Genomic DNA, 21105 nt, shown 5'->3' on the forward strand with positions numbered 1-21105 from the left:
TGAGAATTCGTGAATAATGTTTGAAGAATGAATTAGACAATTGTAAGAACTATATAGTATGAAGTTTTATTGTGTGTGCTATACAAATTTATCATTCAGAGTTTTAAATATAAGAATTCTGTAATAAGGGTTTTTTAAGTGCTCGAAATGTTTGAGAAGATATGTTTCTTTTTGTGTTGATACACCACAAATAGAAGTAATTTAAAAAAGAAACTTATGTTTATCATTACAGTATAGAGATAACACAATTTTATATCAGAAAGTGATTGATTGCAAGACAAGTTCTCTTGTTCTCCCTCTAGAATTTCATTTGACCTGAAGAGGAATTAGAAACTAAATTTTGTAAGCTATTGTACGATGACATTAATCTTATAAGTTGTCAAGGATCATGTGACATAGTTGTGAGTACTGAGTACGTAATTACGGAATGGTCCATCACGCGTGTTTGAATGAGTGGATGCATAAGTTAAGAGTTCTATCAGTTATTCATTATAACGACAAAAATATGTAAAGAGTTTAATAATACTTACTAATAAAATAAAGAATGCCACTATAACGATGCTTAATATTTCCGGTAGGATTATGATATGAATAGCTAAAATTTTTTTCTCTAATGTTGATTTTCAATATTGATCTTTTGCTCTTTAAAGATATGAAATAGTAACCGTTATTTAGTCGAAGGCGTATAGGAAAATGTTACGACTGAATTTATAAAAATTAGACAGTCTGGGTATTTCGCTTTTTATAGTAATATAGTTTTATAGCAATCGTATTTAATAGTTAAGCAGTAATCAGTTAAAATAATTTCATAACAGCTACTAATTATAAAATTCAAATTTTGTCTTAAGATATAAATTTGGAACAGGTATAATCGAAAATGTAAAAATATTTAACAATTAGCAAATGGCTATATGAATTTCAATAATTTCAAATTTCCTTTTTAGTATCTGTAGTATTCAAAATTAAAGTTGTATATTATTTTACTTAAAATACATCGAACCTAATGTAAGCGCCATTTCTATCAGAGGAAACAAACCTGTTTATCTTATTGCTCTATCGGTAACTTTGAAGAGCTTATCAATTCATAAGTTAAATATTCAATTAATGTCCAAATATGAATAAATGTTTTTCCAAAATAATTTCGGTTTTAAGTTTGCTGAAACGAGCTGCAAAGTGTAAGGAGTAGCGTAGCATGTACTACTCTGATAGGGAGAGTTTGTCAATTGTTTGGTTTTGTTTCGGATTGCGAGTATATACATAAACAAAAATGATTCTGTCCACTTTGCAATTTGCAGTAGGATCCTTAACAAGAAGTACGATATTGTCTAATGGGAAATTTACGGTATTACCGTATTTGAAATTCACTAATGTTCGAGATTTTCACATAACCTCAAATACTATGAGGGAATTTCGAGTTGGAAATCAAAAAATAAGAGCTGGTGAAACAGGGAAAAATGTAATTCTGGAAGGAGAAATAACAACCAATATAAATAGTGCAAGTGAATTGTAAATATTTAATTTCATACTGCATGGACACCACATTTATATCATAGCTTTGTGTAATATGTTGTATCTTCTTGTATATAGCTATGCATATTAGTCTAATATAATGTTTACAAAATGTCCATTTCAGAAACTCGTTATTTCCTGATGCTTCTACACCGTATAAGCTTTTCGATGGGATAAGATACGATCAGTTACATATTATTAATATTAAGTCAACTCCTAACAACACAATAATGTCCCTTACTGATTATAAAGGAAAGTTTTATTATAGAAATATTGTTTCATTGATATCATTTGTATAATTCTATCGTAATCAATGATATTTTTATAGGAATGGGAAAGATGTTACATTCGGCTGGAATAGAAGGTTTTAAAAATACAAAGAAGGGTACTAACGTTGCAGCGCAACAAGCTGCAATTACATTCGGAACGGTAAGAAAAATTTCTTGATACGTTTACTCAAATTTTTGTAACTTTTTATGTTCTTTTAACGTGCTTTATATTTTCATAGCGTATTCTTAAAAGTGGTATCAAAGCAGTTAGGTTGAGAGTACAGGGAATTGGACCCGGCAGAATGGTAGGTGAAATGCGTAAATTAAATCTTTTTGTCAAAATATACAGAATGTTTTAAAAAGATAGTGTCAACCTTTAACAACGTATAGTATCCTCCAAAAAAAGCAAAATGACCTGTCCCAAATTTTTTGAACATTTTGCGTGTATATTCTTTCAATGACTATTTTTACATCCATTCAGGGTGCCCTAAAAGGTCTTCAGCTAACAAACCTACAAATTGTTTCTATCACAGACGACACTAGAGTATCGTGGAACCCTCAAAGACCAAGGAAACAAAGAAGAATATAATTTATGACATATATTATGATGTATTCGGTGTATTAATTCGTATTAAAATGTAAATTCTGTATATAATTACGTGTTAATTATATTATTAAATTACAATACTCTCGTGGCAGTTTGATTATAATATATAATATCTTATCTGATATAATTGTAATACAAGTATTGACTAGATAAAGAGACGAATTTCATAAATTATTTATGCTTACAATAATGGCTTCGCTAAATTTAATTAATAACTTTATTCTATAATTCTATAGTCTTGTTGCAATCGACGAAATTTGTATTACAAATCACGTCTTATACTTTATATTAGTTTTCTACATCTATCTTTTAAAGTAAGTTTTTAATAATTTAAGAATCTCCATTAAGACTAATTCAAGCATTGGTTTTTAGCTTCGAAGTTTCTTCAACGAAAAGAATACGTTACATATTTGACAAGATCGATCTTCTTACGGTACTTCGCTCTTTCTCTTTAAATACACGAAGAGAAAATGCGTTTCGAAGTCTATACAGACAGTTCCGTGGAAAGTGAAGCGAATGAAGCTTCGAGTTTCGTTTCATCGTAGTACGTGTTGCGTGATCCAGGGTATGTATTCCGAGACTCTAGTGTATACACCCGGAAGTCGTGGTCGAGCGCAACCCACTCCTGATGAGACCACCCCCACCACCATTATGTTACCATCGGCTTGACTTCCGATCATCAAAGGTCCGCCACTATCGGCCTACGAGAAAATACAATTACATTTACATATGTCTACAGGAAATACAAAATTTCTCTCTTCCCAATTTCATTCTATGAAGTCAGGATAACATTTACCTATGTCCTCGATATAGGCACAGTGTCTCCAATACAGAAAATCTTTTAATCATTATATTTAGCAATTACGTATCGCACGAGTAATTTTAATGCGTCGTCTTAGCATACGATAATCATCCATTGCATAAACACGGCCGACCAAACGTAAAGCGGCGCGATAACAGGGTCCTGTCCAACGAAGTAGAAGGCGGCCGTCAAATGACCCGCGAACAGAATCGTAAATCCGCGATGAAACGTATCGAGTTGGAAATAGCGGCGCGTACCACTTTTCCCGCAGTTACCCGTTCTGATAATTACGTCATACCAGACCGCAATATTTTGTCAACATATTTTTTGACGGTTTTCAAACCCTCCCGCTCCCCCTTTTCGCTGTCCCTCTGGCTGTTTTGTGGTCGAACGATTCAGTCCGGTGGCGGAGACTCGACCCAATCTCTGCCTGTTAATTCAACCTGCGTACGCATCTATGCGAGCAGCCGGATATTTATCGAAATTCGTGTCGTGGTTGTTGGACAGCACGTGAATTTCGTATACGAACGAGTGACACGCAACCCTCTGTTTAACTAGTTGCACATGAATGACAGAAAAATCGATACACGCAGCCAGTTTTCTACGTATAAACTAGGGATAGATACGAGACGATTTCACTTACCCAGCAAGAGTCGCGGCCACCTTCTTCGTGGCCAGCACACATTTGCTTCGACTCGACGCGGGTCGACTTTCCCTGACTCGCGTACCACTCGCGACATACGTTGTTCTCGATCACGCGAACCTCCACTTTCTGCAACACGTCCGCTCGTTTATCTGCAAGACAAAATAGAACGAGCTTTTGATAAAGCGGCTACGTGTAAATCGGTTTTAATCGGACACGATTGTCGAGTGCTTGAAATCTACGTTTATCTCTTTGCTTTCGGTTGGCTCTTTTGTCTTTCGACTACATGTATATGACATAGTTTACTATTTATTGCTTTAACCATTGGAAATTTATTGCTTGGCAGAAGCTACATTGGTCGTCATACGTATCATATCGATCGTATATCTAATATTGCAAAGGTATTGTTACGTCGGGCGACACTCTACCTAGCCAGGCCATACACCGCGGGCCAGACGGACACCAGACGTCCGCTCATCCTTGCTGCGTACCCTCGATAGTCTTAAGGACCCATCAAATTCCAGTAATTTGCCAGCTAAGGTCCTTCAGACCGAACAAATATCTTTTTCTAAATCACTTTCTAAGGACTATTGTCTACCACGGCTTGACAAGGGAAAGTTGGGGTTTCCAACGTACGATGCTTCCTAATAGCGACTTTCTATCGAGAGCAGCTAAGACCCTTCCTAGTCCACCAACCTTCGTTTAACCAATTAACAACGAATCCTATTTCCCTCACTCTCTTAGCCAAAATCGTCACCAACAAATCCGATGGTCCCGTGCGCTAGACACACCCATCCTTAGCTTTCCTCCGCTACAGCATCGTCACCGAACATCACTGATTTCCCATCCTTCAAACAGTCAACATTCCTTCGACCGGGTTTACACCCGAAGATCAGTCACTCACTCTTCTTATACATACGCACCAGCGTAACTATCTTCTTCGCAAAGTTGTTGGAATAAACTGTCATTTACAACTAGTTACATCAGTGTAATATTCAATTAACCACCTCTATTATCCTAATCGAAATAGGGGATAGGGGATCGATCATTTCGTGGTGCCGATTATCTAATCGTAACGGGAATTTACGACTCCCGTTGGAATGCTTCCTCGCGATCGCGTCTCTCCGCGAGTGGTCGAAACAGGTATATTTGAAGATCGAAAGGTAGGAAAACTCTTAGTGACGCGAGACTGGTATCAGAGCTTAAAAAATATCGCGTATTTAAAAATGTCAGTTTACTGAAATGACACGTAATTAGCGTAGAAAGTTTTCTATAAACGAGGTGTGGTAATATCGATAGATATTTCAGAAATAATAAAAGTAACCGAAAGTACGTAGAACGATTAAAGCTACGTAACATTTTCACACTTAAAGGGTAGTCGATGGTTCTTGGTAATCTTGAATAAATTAAAACTAAAATTAAGAAACTAATTTAGGCGTGATGTACGTCACGACCGTAATCTTATATTACGAGGCAAGCGATTAAAATCAATTTTGTTCATTCTCCAAGTTTTACCGTAGGAAGTTTCAATATCAATAAAAATACCAAGCAAACCATCGGTATATTTTTCCGCATTCCCTTTAGAAAATTTCTATTGCTCTGGAACGCGTATCGTGAACGCGGAAGCGTTCGAATCGAGCAAATTTCACCGAGGGCGCTTTTAGGTGAAAGTTCGACTCGATCTCTTAGCGCCATTAATTTAGGGCAGCGAGCAGGAACTTTGGTGAAACGCGATTTCGACCAAGGTAGAATTCGCTTACTTAGTCGTTCATGGAAAACTTGGGTGGCACACCTGTTCTACTTCCGTGCGCCCCTTACAATATCATTATCGAAAACAAATAGACTATGGTAACGTAACAAATTTTTGCTCCCTTTGTTCGTATTTAATGCGCCGATAAAATCATTGGTTCGCTGGAAAATCCACTTTGTAACAGCCTGGTAGCAGAAGCAGCGATTTTCTCGCCAAGTTACAGTCGATTTTATATCCCATTAATCCGATGAAACGCCAAGTAATTAACGTCAACGACTCTCAGTTCTCGAGCGAATTACCGGGCAAAAGGAAGAGGCGAGGAAGAGGGGATGAAGTGGAATTATTTACTTACATTTGGACCTGTCTTCGCCGAACCAACCCCATCCAGCAGCCTTGGCGAGTTCCCCGCCGAAGGCGCTATACCCTGGTTTCCCTGTGGCCACAGGTAAACAGGCGGGTTTCACGCTCTCCGACCAAGCGATTGGCCTTGCAAGTTCCAGAAGGGCAATATCGTCCACGTATTTTCCGCACTTGTGGCCAGGGTGCAGGATAACGTTCGTCACTCTCTCTTCCTTCGATGCTGGAACTTCCGGCCCCTTCAGATTGTACTCGCCGAGGCTGATCCGTAATTGACCGGTGGGGATTATAGAACTCCCTCTGAATCAAAAGCAAAAGATATTTATCGTTCGTTAAATCGTCGATACAGACTGTCTTGAGTGTAATACTTATATAGTATATTTTATTTAGGAAAAAGGGAAATTTCACGGAGGTCTGAGAAAATGATGCTTCTATGAAAAATTGCAGATGCCTAGTACTTGTTACTATATTTCTTAACGTAGAATCAAGTAGGTGAAATAAATCTTTGCTTCGGTTCCATTTCCTTCGTTCTATCCGCAAAAATACGAACGTTGGCAGTGTGGTAATAACGAATAAGGATCGATACAATAATTATTTCAATTACTCGAAATACTCGCGATACTTAGTGAATTATTTTCTAGCTGTTCTTAATCACTTCAACGCGATGATAACTCCGAAGCGTTCCAAGGAAGCGCATTTTCCATTTTGTCCAATATCTTATCGCAAAAGGTACACGTTACGCGCTACTTCCTTAAACTCGCAACCTGTAAATCCTTACGCTTTAAAGCTTTCAAAGAACGTCTGTTTGAAAAACGACGAGTTATAACTTCCACTTTACACGCATTACGGATACATGTAGGCCAAGTAGGACAAATAGCTGGATATTCTGGCCGTTTCCGGACCGCAAGGAGTCAAAGTCCAGTAACGATGCCGGCAAGTAATCATCGTAAAAGTTAAGTGCACGAGAAACCAGCAGGTATAAATGTGTGAAATAAAGGCAGCATTCTATATTCTTCGTTTTACGTTCTTTTCCACTAACGTTTCTTCTATTTCTTTCGTTCCTCTCGATGTTTCTAAAGTAACGGAGCAACTCCTTCGTAGCCTTTGCTCGCGATTATTTAACCGAAAGTTTTGCCTCTCGCTGTAGCAACGCTTCGATATTGGTATTCGAACAGCCTCCAAATGTAGCGGTTTCGCTTAATTAATTGGTCAACGCGGCTTCCGAATAATTAATGAAATTATAACAGTTTTCGTGTCACCCTCTGCTACAAACGAGAGAGCACCAGAGGATGTCTCGTCCCAGTTTCTTCGTTGCCTTGATTCCACCGACTCGCGGATGGTGCAATCACATTCGAGTCGTTTCGCAAGTTTCAAGGTTCGTCTCTTTTTACAAAGACAACCCTCTGTTTTAATGGACCCTTCCATCTTCGTCGAGGCAGTCCCATTGTTCCGGCACCCGTCGTGGATTATACGATTTAGCACGGATGCATCATCGTAGTTACTCGCTGCCCTTATCATCGCACCCCTTCCAATTAAAATGCACCGCTGGCTAAACGCTGAATCGCGCCACCGGTTAAGGGGAGTGGCCTTTTTAACTGGCGACTCGGCCATTAATCGTACCGTTAATTCGCTTGTAAACTGGTGTGCGCGAGGAGAACGGTTGCCGAGTATTTCGCGGTGAACTTTGTTTCCGTTCCTATCGATTTAGTCGATAATGCAAAACTTGTCATTTATTTTCTTTTTTACAGTTTTACTCGAAGCGTCGTCGAAATATTATTACACGATGTTCCGATGAATAATAACGACGAGCAGATCTTTGTATCGTTACATATTTGAAATTCTTCGGTCTGTCCGTGGCCATTTTTTCCCATTTCTTGCTTTTCCCCCTCTCGCGATAACTTAACAAATAATTCTCTTTCGCGCGTAGAACCGCATTAACGAAATTTATTTCGGCCGTTTCCGTGAACGATAAAGAAAACGCGGACAATGGTCGGAGTCGGATATATTTTCACGATCTCGCGCTAGCTGGTAACATTTTGTCATGCGTTTTGCATGGCCGCTAGCAATTACCGAGTGGTCTGTAATCTACACGCAATCATGGTTTACAACGCCGAAGCTCCGTTGGATTCTCTCTATGGCCACCCTGTCCAGTTTCAACCCCTTCCTCCGTCATCCCCTTTCTCTCTCTCTCTCTCTCTCTCTCTGTTTCTCCATGTCTCTCTGTATCGTTCTGTTTCTGTTATATACTCGACGAAGACAAAGATAGAGAACGCCTACACGTTTCATCGCGCAACACCACTGTCTCGACGTTTAATTACACCTGCATGGACACTGTTCCACATAAATCTCCGCGCTGTATCCGTGAGAAAAAAGAATTACGAATATTTTCGAAATCCTCTCTCGATTTTAGCCAGTGATTGGAAGAGTTTCCAGGATCCTATTACGATGCTTCGTGTGCGATTCCCTTTAAATGAGAAGCGTGGAAATTACTTTTAAATTGAACCACTGACACATTCTGCCCCTTTTTGCGACCCCTTTTTTCTTCTCATTTTAACATATAATACCTTGCTTTAAACATCGATTCTTAAAATCCTATCGAATCGATATCGACATTTACAATCTACGCGTACAGTCGCTGTATTTCTATTCTTTGTATTTCACCGGCTGATATTTCAAATTCTATGATAAATTCTCGTCCCGATATAATACGTATTTTCCGCGAAAACGATAATTCGCGAAATGTAGACCAAAATATATTCTACGCGCCGATCAAACGAAGAGCGGTATATCATCGATAACCCATTGCATAATTAATCGCAGACAATTCCGCGAATATGGGGGAAAGGTCGTTGTTAACAACGCGAGCGATTCGATCGATCGTTTAAATAATCTCGTTTGGCCCATCAGTCTGTTAATCGTTCGACAAGAATTCTATTGAATCGTATAAGTGTACACCATCCAAAACGATTCTTCGTAACGTTATTATTTTCCCTTAAACGCGTCCCGTTAATCGTTCGTATAAACGATAGGAACGTCGTGTTATGCAACCGTTGAAGGATTGATTCGCGTATCCACACAAACACGCATCTCCAGCCAGGACAGAAACGTTTTTCACTCTGGCATTTAATAAAAGGCCGCCTCTTGACTCTATTTGGCGACAGTGTTTACGCGAGTAAATAGCGGCACAGCAGTTTTTAACTTGACACAACGCTCTTTGCGTTTCCATTCGACTCGCTCGTTCGCCGGAAAAATACGCTCGAGGTTTCATTTAAAATGTAATCGTCGCTCCAATTAACATCGATATCGTGTCCCGCGTGCATATACGACCGCAGGGAACGACGGGACACCGGCAAACGACACACGGTCCCGTCGTTTTATATAATTTTAACGAAGTGATTGGCCGTTTATCCGGCCATTCGATAATCACAAAGCCAGACAGCAAGTCAGAGAAACACGTTTGTCCTGTTAACGGTCCTCGATATTTCACCACGTAGGCGTTATTCCTCTATACATATCTATATGCACGTACAAATGTACATCGCGGTTTCAAGGTATTCGGATATCCGCTTACTCTTCGCGAGATCTATTTCGATTATAAAGTTATCTATATTGTTAACGAATTCTTTATTCTCAGACTGTTCGTTTTTTTTTAAAATGTGCAAGGCAGATTCAGAAGATTCTATTAAACCGATGGAGAGACTTTCGACGTTAGTACAATCGATGATATTTAAATAGCAAATGCGTGTAATAGTATTTCTAGCGAAAAGCAAAGTACGTTATTTCGATTTACAGTTATAAAAGTAGCAAGTGTTGCTAATTACCAATTCGTTATGTCAATTTGTACGCATTGGTAAAATGTTGTTACTACGATACGTAATTGGGTGAAAATTTCCCTTCGTGTTCGACTCCGATTTATCTTTAATTCATCCGATCTTATCCGTTTTATGTTACGATGATTCTGAACGTTTGTAATCTTTTTTCTCCGAAAGAATGTTTCGCGGGAAAGTGACGCGATAAAAATAGGTGTAGCGGGACGTTGGAATTTCGTAGTATTCCCTTTCCTCTTTTCTTCCCTTTTATACCCCTCTTTTTGTTTTCTTTTTTCCTGACACGTTACGTAATTTCTAGAGAGGCGCGCATTAAACTTTTTATCCTTTCGCCGAGCGTGATGATTTTTGCAAACTACAGAGCGTAATCGCCGCTGCGCGCAACACGCGGATTTCTAGGTTTTTAAATCTGGCACAGATTTGCATAGATTGCACGGATGGATTAAGTGGATTATGACGCAATAACTTGCGGCGCTTTTTTGAGGCAACTTCGTTCTTAAAAAATTGAACCACTCGGGTCGAACTTTCAAGTGATATTCTCCTCCAATTTCTCTTTAGCTTCGCGCCTGAAAATATAGAGGTATTTCTCGCTTATATGATTCGTTACTCACAGAAAGATACAAACGAGACGATTTTCTGTATCATCCATATTCTCCTCTCTAATCATTTGCCAATTGCTCCAAATCCGATTATTCGTCGTTGGCCAATGTTCTTACATGAAATGAAAACTTATCCAAAATGGAGCTATAAAATTTTATTTTGATAAAAACAGACGCCTTACGATAACATAATTTTCGAACATAGTTTCTTCTGTTTCAACGCACTTGTTCTAAGTTTTTATGTTCTCGGAAAAATCAGTTTTCGACCGATCAAGAAGGATCTCTTAGGTCTCTTACAGCTTTTTAGAGGTCGCAAGGCTCACTGTCGTGACTTTATCAGGGCAGAGATTTATTTCGTATCAAAAGTACGAACCAAGGCTTATAAGCTTTCGTACGAGTACACTAAAACTCGAAGGACTATGTTAAAAAATTGCCTGCCGCTCTTATTGAAATTGCGAATAATTATTACTTCGTTCCCGTTATCTTTCATTAATTATTCTGCAAATTTGAAGAACCAATCGCACTCTATCGTATTTATGTATTACGGAATATCCGTTTTTACGATACTCGTGGCGAATGCATTCGTAACGATACATTTGCATGCTGAAAAATGAATGTTGTTTCCGGTGGACGAGGTTTAACCGCGCGGCTATCGAATACCACCATTCAATCGTCGAGATCGGATCGGAATAATTACAGCTACGGTTTGTTGGACAAGATGGTTGCTTGCGTTTCGTTGACATTTTAGTAGCGATATCAAAAACGGTAGAAAATTTTGGCACACACGGGCGCCGCTGTGAATATCGTTCCGCGATAAGATCTCTCTTTCTCTCTCTTTTCTCCCTCTCTCTCTCTCTCTCCCTCTCTCTCTCATTCTCTCTTGCACCCTATAGCGGTGCTCGTAGATTCGATTACAGGGAACAATGGGCAGCTTTCCATGAAGAAACAGTCGGTTTTCTGCCATGAATATTTTCGATGGCAACCTGCATATTGATTACGCGAACACCGCGTACACCGGCATTATTGCAAAGAATGGGGGTATAAACTATCCGGCCGATCGATATTGTAATGCTTTGAAATTTAGGTACTCCTTTTTTCGTTGTTTTTTACGAACTGTCGGGGAAACGAGTTTCTAAATCGAATGGACCGAGCGATTTATTTTGAATTTATAAATAATCGAGCCATATTGTAAAAATATTCAGGGTATTGAATATTGGGTAGTCTTCTAGGCAGCAGTGTTCTTTTAAAAGTAAAATTCGATGTTTGAAAAGAATGGAATTTTTATTTCTATAATCATCTTTCCTCGATAATTCTTCGTCCTTTTTTCCTTTCTCTGTGTTTTAATATTTGTGTCATTTAAAAAGAAATCAGCCCGACAATAATATCGAGGAATCTCGAAGAATCCGACGAACGCAGAATTTCCGAACGATCGATGTATCACTCAACGAAACCAACTTTTACGTAGAAAATATTCATTTGCTCTAATTTAAAAATGTTAATTTTTTATAGTGCGAAATAAGCTTTATTTGCTCATACATATAACGTTAGATATATGTATAGAACATAACGACGAAGCTTGTTTCGTTGATAATCTATCTATAAATAAGTGATTGCTCGAAAACAAATATCACGCCACGAAACGGTGGAATGAAATGCACCGTATATTTGCTGTGCACCTGTATTTAAGTCATACATTTCAATCAGTAGAAACAGTGATATACAAACCCTGTTGCATAATACCTCACAATTTCATAATTAATAATTAACTAAATATCGAACCCATTAAATTATTTGTTAAATTGTCGATTAATTAATAAACTCGTGTATGTATGTAGAATAGAGGATGCATAGTATACTCACGAACACAGGCAATGGGCTGCAGTCAGGACGAATCTTGAATTAAGTATGGTACCGCCGCAAAAGTGTCCGCCTTTCCTGCTTATGCTCACCATCCAAGGGAATTCGTGAGGAATTGCATTTTGTCCTCCAACGAGTCTCGCCGTGCGTGTGGCGATGTTTCCTTGACCGCAAGGGACATCGGCGACTGTTATTGCAAACATCGTATTGCTTCGTTAACATCCGATAGAAAACAACTGCAGTCGGACGGAAAAAGAGAAGAATATGGAACGGGAAGTTCGGTAAATTTTCTATGAAATGGTGATTAATAATTTAGTCATCTTGATTTCTTGAATGTTTGTCAAAAGTTAACGAACGATCTAAAAGCTATTCTTTGATATTTCAAAATCCAAGAACATGACGAACATTAGGTGACATTCTTTTATTTCAGCGATAGAAACCCTTTTTAATCGTTCCATCTTTCTATATTTCGTCCGAGTGCGTATAATTCGCGAAATTAGAAAGGGATTAAAAAGTCTAAACCTCATCTTCGTCGCAATTAAGTGGAATTACGAGAACAATTTACAATTAAAGGGAAAATGGTCTGAAAAAGTTGCGACCATCGAAGAACCCGAGTTTCTCCGGTTTTTTCATTAATCGCGCTCGTACACGAGAGCGCCAGGAAAGTTCGTTTCGACTTTTATCAAAAATAATCACCCGGTAAGCGAGGTGTTCATTAACGCCGAACCAAATCCCGTTTCGGTCGCATCTTTTATGAAAATGGCGTGCGTTTACATAGTATGTAGGAAGAAAAAAAAAATCGTTTAATTGGATCGTTGGATGGTCATTCGAATCTAAATAATTTCAGCAATTAAGCGAGTCGAGGATTTATAAATCTCGTTTCTTTGAATTTAACGAAAATCCACGATGTATTGATTCTGTTCATTTGAAATCTTTCTAATACGTGTTCCGTGCCGCTTAATTCAGGACTCTATTTACTGAAATATTGCTGAAAAATTTATGATCTAGAAAAAGGCACGAATGAGCAGTGCCACGAAGAGAATATTTAAATACCCCTTTCCATGTATAACACCGTGTGAAAATATCTCCTCGCGATACGATATAGCTGTCATCGTAAAACCTCTATAAGGTCTGAGACTCGTATCCAAAGTTTCCTTCAACGGCGATAGCGATAGCAGTAACAGATAATCAGGCATGGAACGAAAATTCCGCTAGAAATTTTGCGTCTTAATCTTCGTACGCTCTACCGATCTGTTCCTATGCGCTCCTTTATACTAAAACTAATCTATAAAACGGGCAACATCTTCAAATCCTCTGACAGGATTTGAACGGCGGCAGAGTCAGGTTAAAACCGCGAACGAGACGTGTCCATCTAGTGATGTACAAGCGTTTAATTGAAAGCTGAAGCAGCGCGTACAGCGGAATGTTAACCGATTCAAGAGGAACCAGCCGCTGACGGCACCGTTACTGGCATCGCGCGAATTTAATGCCCCGAGCAGATAGGGATAGATACGGCGGATCTGTCACCGCAATCCCTGCGACATCCCTCCGCTCCCTCCACCAGAATCACTCCCCCTACCCTTCGCGTTTCCCCTCTCGTTTCACGCCTCGGCTGATTAATTGGACCTCTACGTCTGCACCACCGATCCCACCCACTCTGGTTTCGGGGTCTCCCTTCGACACTGCAGTTTCCAGCCCCTTTCTCTACTTCCGTTCCCTCTCTCGCGATGTCTCTTCTCTTCTCTGCTGCCCTCGATGTCAGCCGAATTACGGGAAGAAGACAGAGAACGAAGGTTGCACAGGGGGAGGGCAGGGGGTGGGTTGGGGTGGTGGTGGGCAGAGAACAGGCATAGAATTCGAAGTCACCTCTATTCGGAAACGCGTAATAGATATGTCAAAAGCAGGCTATGAACATGGTCATGATAATATGCTGATGCCTTCGCCCCCGCCATTGGCGACTTCCCCTTCGGCTCGTTTATCCACCTCCTCCTCTTCCCTGTCGCTGATTTCGTTCACAGTTTGGGCTAGGCCTCTTTTTTTCTCTTCCTCTTCTGCCCTTTCTATCCGACGATGGTCGAATGGACAGGTTGGAGATTCTTTCTCGAGTCTTTTGTGTGGATTCTGGCGGCTGCAGGTGGCAGCGGATGGGGTTATTTTAACGGCTGGAAAAACCCGGATCGCGGCGCGGAGGCTCGTGGGAAGAAAGGGAACCCTTTCGGTTTGCTTTGACTCGCTTCTTTTTTCCGGTTTCCCTTTCAAGTGGTTTCATGCCGATTTAAATTGTTGCCAATGCGTTTTGAATGGCTCGAGTGAGTTTGACAGCCATTCTTCCGGTAAATGCGGTGCGGTTTCGATGAATAGGGTTGATTAGGAGAATATCGTAATACTTAGAACAATACTACGTGATATAGTACGCTTACGATTATCGATAAATCCAATACATATGCATATTAACGTTGAAAAGTTATTTTAAGGCAAATAAACGAAACGAATAATTTTATGGTTTTAACGATTATTTATTACGTATCCAACGGATAGAATAGCTTTCAAAAATATATTTGATGTTTCTTTGGTACTTTTTCAGACTACGCTCGATGGTTATTCCGTTTACCACTTTATCCGCGTCCTGTCCATATAACGTATTTTATTTGTCCCATAAATATGGAAAAACGTGCTCGTGACGTAAATGACGTGTATCACGATGGTGAACTCGGGCGGGTTAAAATTGGCTACATAAAAAAAGGAGCGTAAAAAAGATGAAAGAGATCGTCGTTCAACAGGCTGATTAGAACTTGTCGCGTGACGACCGATATTTTAATCGATCGGAATATTTTTATCAGCGTTATACGAAATTTTCATGGGATCCTGTGGCTCGCGTTGTTCCGCTGATCACGAAATTCAATAGTATCTAGAAAACGCGAATGTCGAGTCGCATGAGATATGGCAATGTAAAGGATTAATTGAGGCTGTCTAGATCGATGGCAATTTATCTTGATAATTAATTTATCTTGCCACTCGATACATGTCGACATTATAACCGGACGGTTATGAAAATGATTTACGTAGTCGCAATGGAAATATTTCGCTAATATTATTTCCGATCCGCAAATCGAGAGAATCCTCGGAATTTCGAATCGCGAAAGTTGCTACGATCCTACTTCGTAATGGATCATTCTCGCTTCGATATGTAACCAAATTCCGCACTATTATTCTTAATAATACTATAATGCGTAATCGAAATTCATAATCGAACACAGGCGATTACACTTTACGAATCTCTTTCTATGTCTGTGTAACTTATTATTATTATTTACTTTTACTATTTTACCATCATTATTTAAATACCTAAATATTTATATAAATGTGTAATTACATTTTCTAATCTCCAATTTGTATTAGATTGGAATGTACGAAATGCCTTTGAGTTCATATAACATGTGATACGAATTCTAATTATTCGTGGTATTCGATAATGAGGTTTTTACGTCTTCTTTACAAACTTTTTCCAACGTCATCCATACTCTCATCTATCAAATTTAAACTTCAAAGAAAGTACATCTCACAGACACCAACTCGATACATACCATTACTCGTCGTCAAAATAGTAATTCCCAAACCTCTCCCCAAAAAATACCGCGTGCATTTTCAAATTCTCTATCGTTGCCTCACGTAGCGAAAGCACGTACTAACGAAATCTGTTTCCCCATGGTGATAAGATGACGAACGTTGGCAACGAATCAGAGAGCAATTTTCAACTCGATATCTCGCGGTCAAGGCGCCACGGAGCCCATTAATCATACGCGCCTCCTAATTACCGTCTCCGATCGTTTGAGATTGATTTCAGGAAAGATTTCAAGATGACGCACGCCACTTGATGTACTGTTCACCTCCCTCAGCTATTCGTCATTACGTCACGACAATACCACTGTTCGAATCAAAAATCGATGAATTTTCGTTTCTCTAATTTATCGGCAATTACACGCGTGCCCATTAACGTGATTACCTTTCTGTGCGTACGGGCCATTAATTTGTCCCTGGTTATACATCGAATGTTATGCATCGAATGCATAAACCTGACTTTGCCACTGTGTGGCGAGAAATTGTAGGCCCGCGTGATAATAATTGAATTTCGAACGGCGTTGCCCCGGGCGCGCAACCTTCGTCAGGTTAAGAACCTCGCGAACGATCGTTGAGGATACATTGGCCTGTTCAAAATTTGTCCAACTAGCGAACTGGTCGAGGTCGTACACCGTCTAAGTCAGCCGGCCTTCGACCGGGTTATACACCCATTTTTCTATTCAGCCCGTGTGTGCGTGCCTTCCGCATACGTAAGTCGCGAATAAGCGACATTAGCAGACAAAATATCCGCGTTCTATGCCCGTTTCTTCGTGCTATCTTTCATGGAAAATAAGAAAACATCGCGAGAAGTATAAATATTGTAAATTTATCGATTGCCATGGATAATCGAAATTGCAGATTATAAATAAAATTATAGATTCCTTCTGGACTGTTATGTATTGAAAATTACAAAGTAAATACAGTCGTTTTAATTTACGTGTACCGGAGAGAATAGTTTATCGGAGTTTATCGTAGAATTGAAATTATTCGGAACAGCGTGTGTTTCAATGGTTGGCGCGGTTCTGGTTATGAACGTTCGAGATTATAGAAATGTCCGTCTTTCAAAGAGTTCCATGGCGGCAATATTTCAAGGCGAATGGATTTAAATTAGAATTCGATTCGTTTTAAGGAGCAGTCGCGCGTGACCGGGTCGCAACGGCACGAGTGGATCGTTGCATCCATTTGGTAATGAATGACTCTGAAAATCCAATGTTAAGCTTGTCATTTCGTGTAACTGCAATTTACGCTGCCCTGCCCCTTCGTTCACGCATAGGTTACCGATCGGGGGCTAATGTCGCGGAAAATTGTTACGTTTAATAAATATCGCTCGGATCGATACGGATTTTCGGAGCCTCGGTTATTTTCGATGTGTGCAACTTGATGAAATCAATCGCAATTTCATGTTTGCATAGAACTTGATTCGAATATTGTATTGCATATTCGGTGTTCGTGAAACATGCCCGATAAAAATGTAAACAGCGCATGAAATCGAGCAAACAGATTTAAATGGACTGTATCTTGTCCGATTTGAACTTTTACATATGTGCTCTTCTTTTTTCCAATGTATTTACTTTTATGGGTTACGGTCCCTATGTTTCTCGGTCAATGGTTTTCAAATAGCGGTTTTCAAATACTTAAAAAGTCGATATAGTAACGGCGGACGTTGAATTCGGTTTATTAACTTCCCGCGTTCTGTCGCGTTATTCACAAGCGTTTTCTTTTGCTTCCTATTCGCTTCTGTTTCTTATTTAATACCGTGTTTAGAAACTTTGCCAACTACTTTTTCTATTTACCTACTTTATATATTTTTGCTCAATATTTATATCTTCCAAATATCATCGGAATATTCAGTCGATAATTAACGAACACAACTCGTTTAACGTCCAATTAGTCGTAACGATTAGATATCAATTTTCAACATTGAAATTCGAACTAATAAATTGATAACAATCTCGCCCCCTCGTAACATATCTCTGTCAGAATCAACCTAGCTATACCATAAATAAACCTGACGTAGTTGCCGGAAAAGAAAAGTTTCGCGGTAACGACAAACATAAACTACTCACAATTGTTGTATTCCTTGGAGATACAGTCGACAACAGCGACGAGGAACACGAGAGACGAAAAAATGACGGAAACGTTGCGCGGGACCATGTCTGTTCCGATTTTCGGTGATCGTTTGCCGGTGCACAATGAAAAAGTGTCGCAGTGTCCGGGTATCGGGGCTTCTTTATACGTGGTTCGTTACGATTGCATCTTTCTCGTCGTTCAGTTTCGTTCTTTGTCTCGCCTTCCACCACCCCTTTGCTCGTCACCCGCCTTTCGGAGGCTCGAACATCGAGCAGCCGAGACTCGTGGCCGTCTATCGATACGATTGTCGCGGCGGAAATCCAATGATAATGCGAGTACGAAGCCGAGTCGGCCCCGATGTGATTTTCAAGGTGATTTCTTCACACTTAATACGCCTGGCGACGTGTGTCTTTCGGCGATTGGTCGGTCAAGGGCCAAGGGACAGATGCGTATCGATCACGATGCCATTGAGTCCGCGATTTTATCATCCGTCAAGGACTAGCGATCGCGCTATATATTTTTCTATCATTTATACATATAGATATATGTATATATATATATAGAGAGATTTTTCAGAATGGTATCTGTTTCGCGTGGAAAAGTTGACACGCCTGTATATTTTTAGTATACGTATTTGTGAATTTTTTTCCCGGAATAGGAAATTTGTGTCGCTCTCTGAGCCACAAAGTAACGAATGACACGATGAATTTATGAGCAGAGGATGTTTCATTGATTGTTACGAATGAAAGCTTTTTGCAGTTATGAAAGTTGCAGGTGTATAATTGAACGTACAATCGATCGTAAAATTCGTAGTGATTTTTGGTACATTTTTCTATTACGGCATGTGGGATCCGTAGGATGACACAAAAAGAGGAAAATGGTAGTGTTACACTGATTGTGAGTCAAGGTTTATGACACTTGACTGGCATGTGTTTTAATATGTAGTAAGTAAATACAGAAACGCGTCTCAAAGTCTTTGTATTTAAACATGGGCTTTAAAGATTACCACTCAAGTTATGGATTACATATATATATGTTATAAATAGTGGTTTATTTACTTTTATACTGTAATAAAATTATTTCACAAATAATTCATCGTTTTAACGGGTAATTACGTAGAAAATACCTTCTCTGGAAACTCGAGAAACGAGATTAGGATCGATCTGAAATATTAAGATCTACGAGTCTCGTATTTGAAACAAAGTCGGCAAGCTAATGCTCTTGTCCATGTTTTTTTTTTTTTTAATTTTCCGCTACTCTCGAAAATGATCCTAATCTTAATGTTTTAAGATCTGTTACTACATCGACACGACCTCGTTGTACGACAGAATACAATCTTTTCCATAACCTTAGCCTCTTCTTAGATAAAATTAACTAATTATCCGCTGTACCACTAGATGAATATTTAGATATCAAAAATGCCTTTGTCCCTTTTCTTCTGCCATTTATTTGCCCTTGTTAAACATTTTCTAGCCTCCGTGTTCAAACAACATAATACCAGCATTAAGTTGTCCTAACGTTCACGTAATCACATCAAAATTAAAGCTGTTCATGGCGGGTAATCGTATTTCGTGCACGCATACGTTCTCCACGACGTTGTTATCGCCGACAAACGACAATCGGATTATGTGCCTACGAATAATCACTGTGACAGGTGGTCAGGATAATCGGGGGCATGGAAGCTGTTGACCGCGTGCGTTTCGCTGTAGAACGATGCAACATTAGTAGATACAATCTCGTCATTAGATCCAAGCAAAATTTGGCCCATTTCTTGTCATGCTTGTACAAACGATAACGTACGTTCCATTCCGCACGATCGAATCGCACAACGATTCCCAATTGAAAATTTAATCAAATATATTTGGTAATTAGTGGCGATTAATATTTTAATGGTTGGAATTGTGGACCGTGGACTCGTGCAAGTCTTTTGTTAGATAAGGAGGTAAAAGAGGTTTCAAACTATCGTTTCGTTCGTTCACGAATCGGTTTTAATCAATCGCCAGCGAAATTGATTACTCCTTAAGGGAATTTTGCTGATCAAGTAAGACGAATTTGACTGCTTTTCGGTATAACGAAGCTTCGCGATAGGAGAAGTTAGAAGATAATCTTTCTTTAAAAAGTAATTCGATTCGAAAAGTAATTTATCGAGTGTAATTCCATTTTTCACAATGGTGGTGGTCTCTTTTTATTTTCATTGAATAAATTATTCTCCAAATTTACCAAATTTCTCTGGTACATTTTTCAAAGACTTCCTAACGTTTTCCATACTCTATCCACCCTGAAATTCCACTGGAAATTATGAAAATTTTATCTCCAAACTTATTCGCCCTTAAATAATTGTCTTAAAATATTCTGAATATTTCCAGCCATCAAAAATGCATCACATTTCCATCCGCAGTTGGAAAAATCGTAAAATCTTCGTGACGGAAGTTCAAAAATGGGAAATTTCTAAAACAGTCCTTGGTCTGCAACAACCCTTTTTCGTTGGCTCGGTAGTCGCTTCTCAGGGTTCGTTTCACCACGTAGCACACAGGCGAAATCCGCTGCGTGTGCGGTCACGCATGCACACGTGCATACAGCAGCCGGTACGCCACGGGGAATATGAAAGCGAGAGTCACTCGACTGTTACTCCATCCACGTTCCTCTGAACTTGACCCACTCTTTGTCTCTCGCGGAGTAACGTGTTTCAGTCGCGCCTACGACGTAACGTCGCCGTCCCTCTTCCCACTCGTCGGCACTTTAGCCGGGCCTCACCTTCGTCGCGAGCAGCCGCTCGAGCTCTACCTGCGCCCGACAGGTAGGTACATCACGAAATATTCCTGCAGCTGGTTTTAACCGGGTCAAGTTCGTTTTCAGACGCTGGAGATCGGACCCGACCATTCCCCACGGACGCGGAACTGATAACGAGTCGCTCCTCTTTGCCAGAGACTTATCGTCTCTTCTGGTTTACACCGCTATCATAGCGGTCCTATGAATCATTTTTCTTCGTTTATCTTTGTCTCCTTGCTTCCATGTAAATGCTGTAGTACTCAGGCTAATTGTTTTTTAGCAGTTTTAACAGCGGTTCGACGGTGAATCTGTAGGGGATGAAACAGGTTGATCGATCAACCGATGAAGTTAATTCGATTTTTAAATCGTAGCGCTTGTGAATTTGCGAATCTGAGGATTCTAGGAGTTTTTGAAAATTTATGGTCTCC

At 39.6% G+C, this 21105-nt stretch overlaps 2 protein-coding genes across 2 annotated transcripts; one reads left to right on the plus strand and one right to left on the minus strand.

Moving 5' to 3' along the window:
* The first annotated feature begins 1009 nt into the window (after nucleotides 1-1009).
* Nucleotides 1010-2433, plus strand: LOC117210855 (30S ribosomal protein S11). Its single transcript, XM_033454256.1, has 5 exons — nucleotides 1010-1506; nucleotides 1634-1761; nucleotides 1838-1938; nucleotides 2018-2083; nucleotides 2260-2433. The coding sequence occupies exons 1-5, from the start codon at nucleotides 1268-1270 to the stop codon at nucleotides 2365-2367; spliced, it is 642 nt and encodes a 213-aa protein (XP_033310147.1). The 5' UTR covers nucleotides 1010-1267; the 3' UTR covers nucleotides 2368-2433.
* On the minus strand, nucleotides 2423-12527 carry LOC117210854 (transmembrane protease serine 9-like). The gene is made up of 4 exons (XM_033454254.1): nucleotides 12224-12527; nucleotides 5933-6237; nucleotides 3831-3982; nucleotides 2423-3086 (listed from the first exon to the last, which is right to left on the minus strand). The coding sequence occupies exons 1-4, from the start codon at nucleotides 12421-12423 to the stop codon at nucleotides 2922-2924; spliced, it is 822 nt and encodes a 273-aa protein (XP_033310145.1). The 5' UTR covers nucleotides 12424-12527; the 3' UTR covers nucleotides 2423-2921.
* Between the last annotated feature and the right edge of the window lie 8578 nt (nucleotides 12528-21105).

Source organism: Bombus bifarius, unplaced genomic scaffold (assembly GCF_011952205.1).
Source record: "Bombus bifarius isolate JDL3187 unplaced genomic scaffold, Bbif_JDL3187 scf7180000008213, whole genome shotgun sequence".
Classification (NCBI taxonomy): domain Eukaryota; kingdom Metazoa; phylum Arthropoda; class Insecta; order Hymenoptera; family Apidae; genus Bombus; species Bombus bifarius.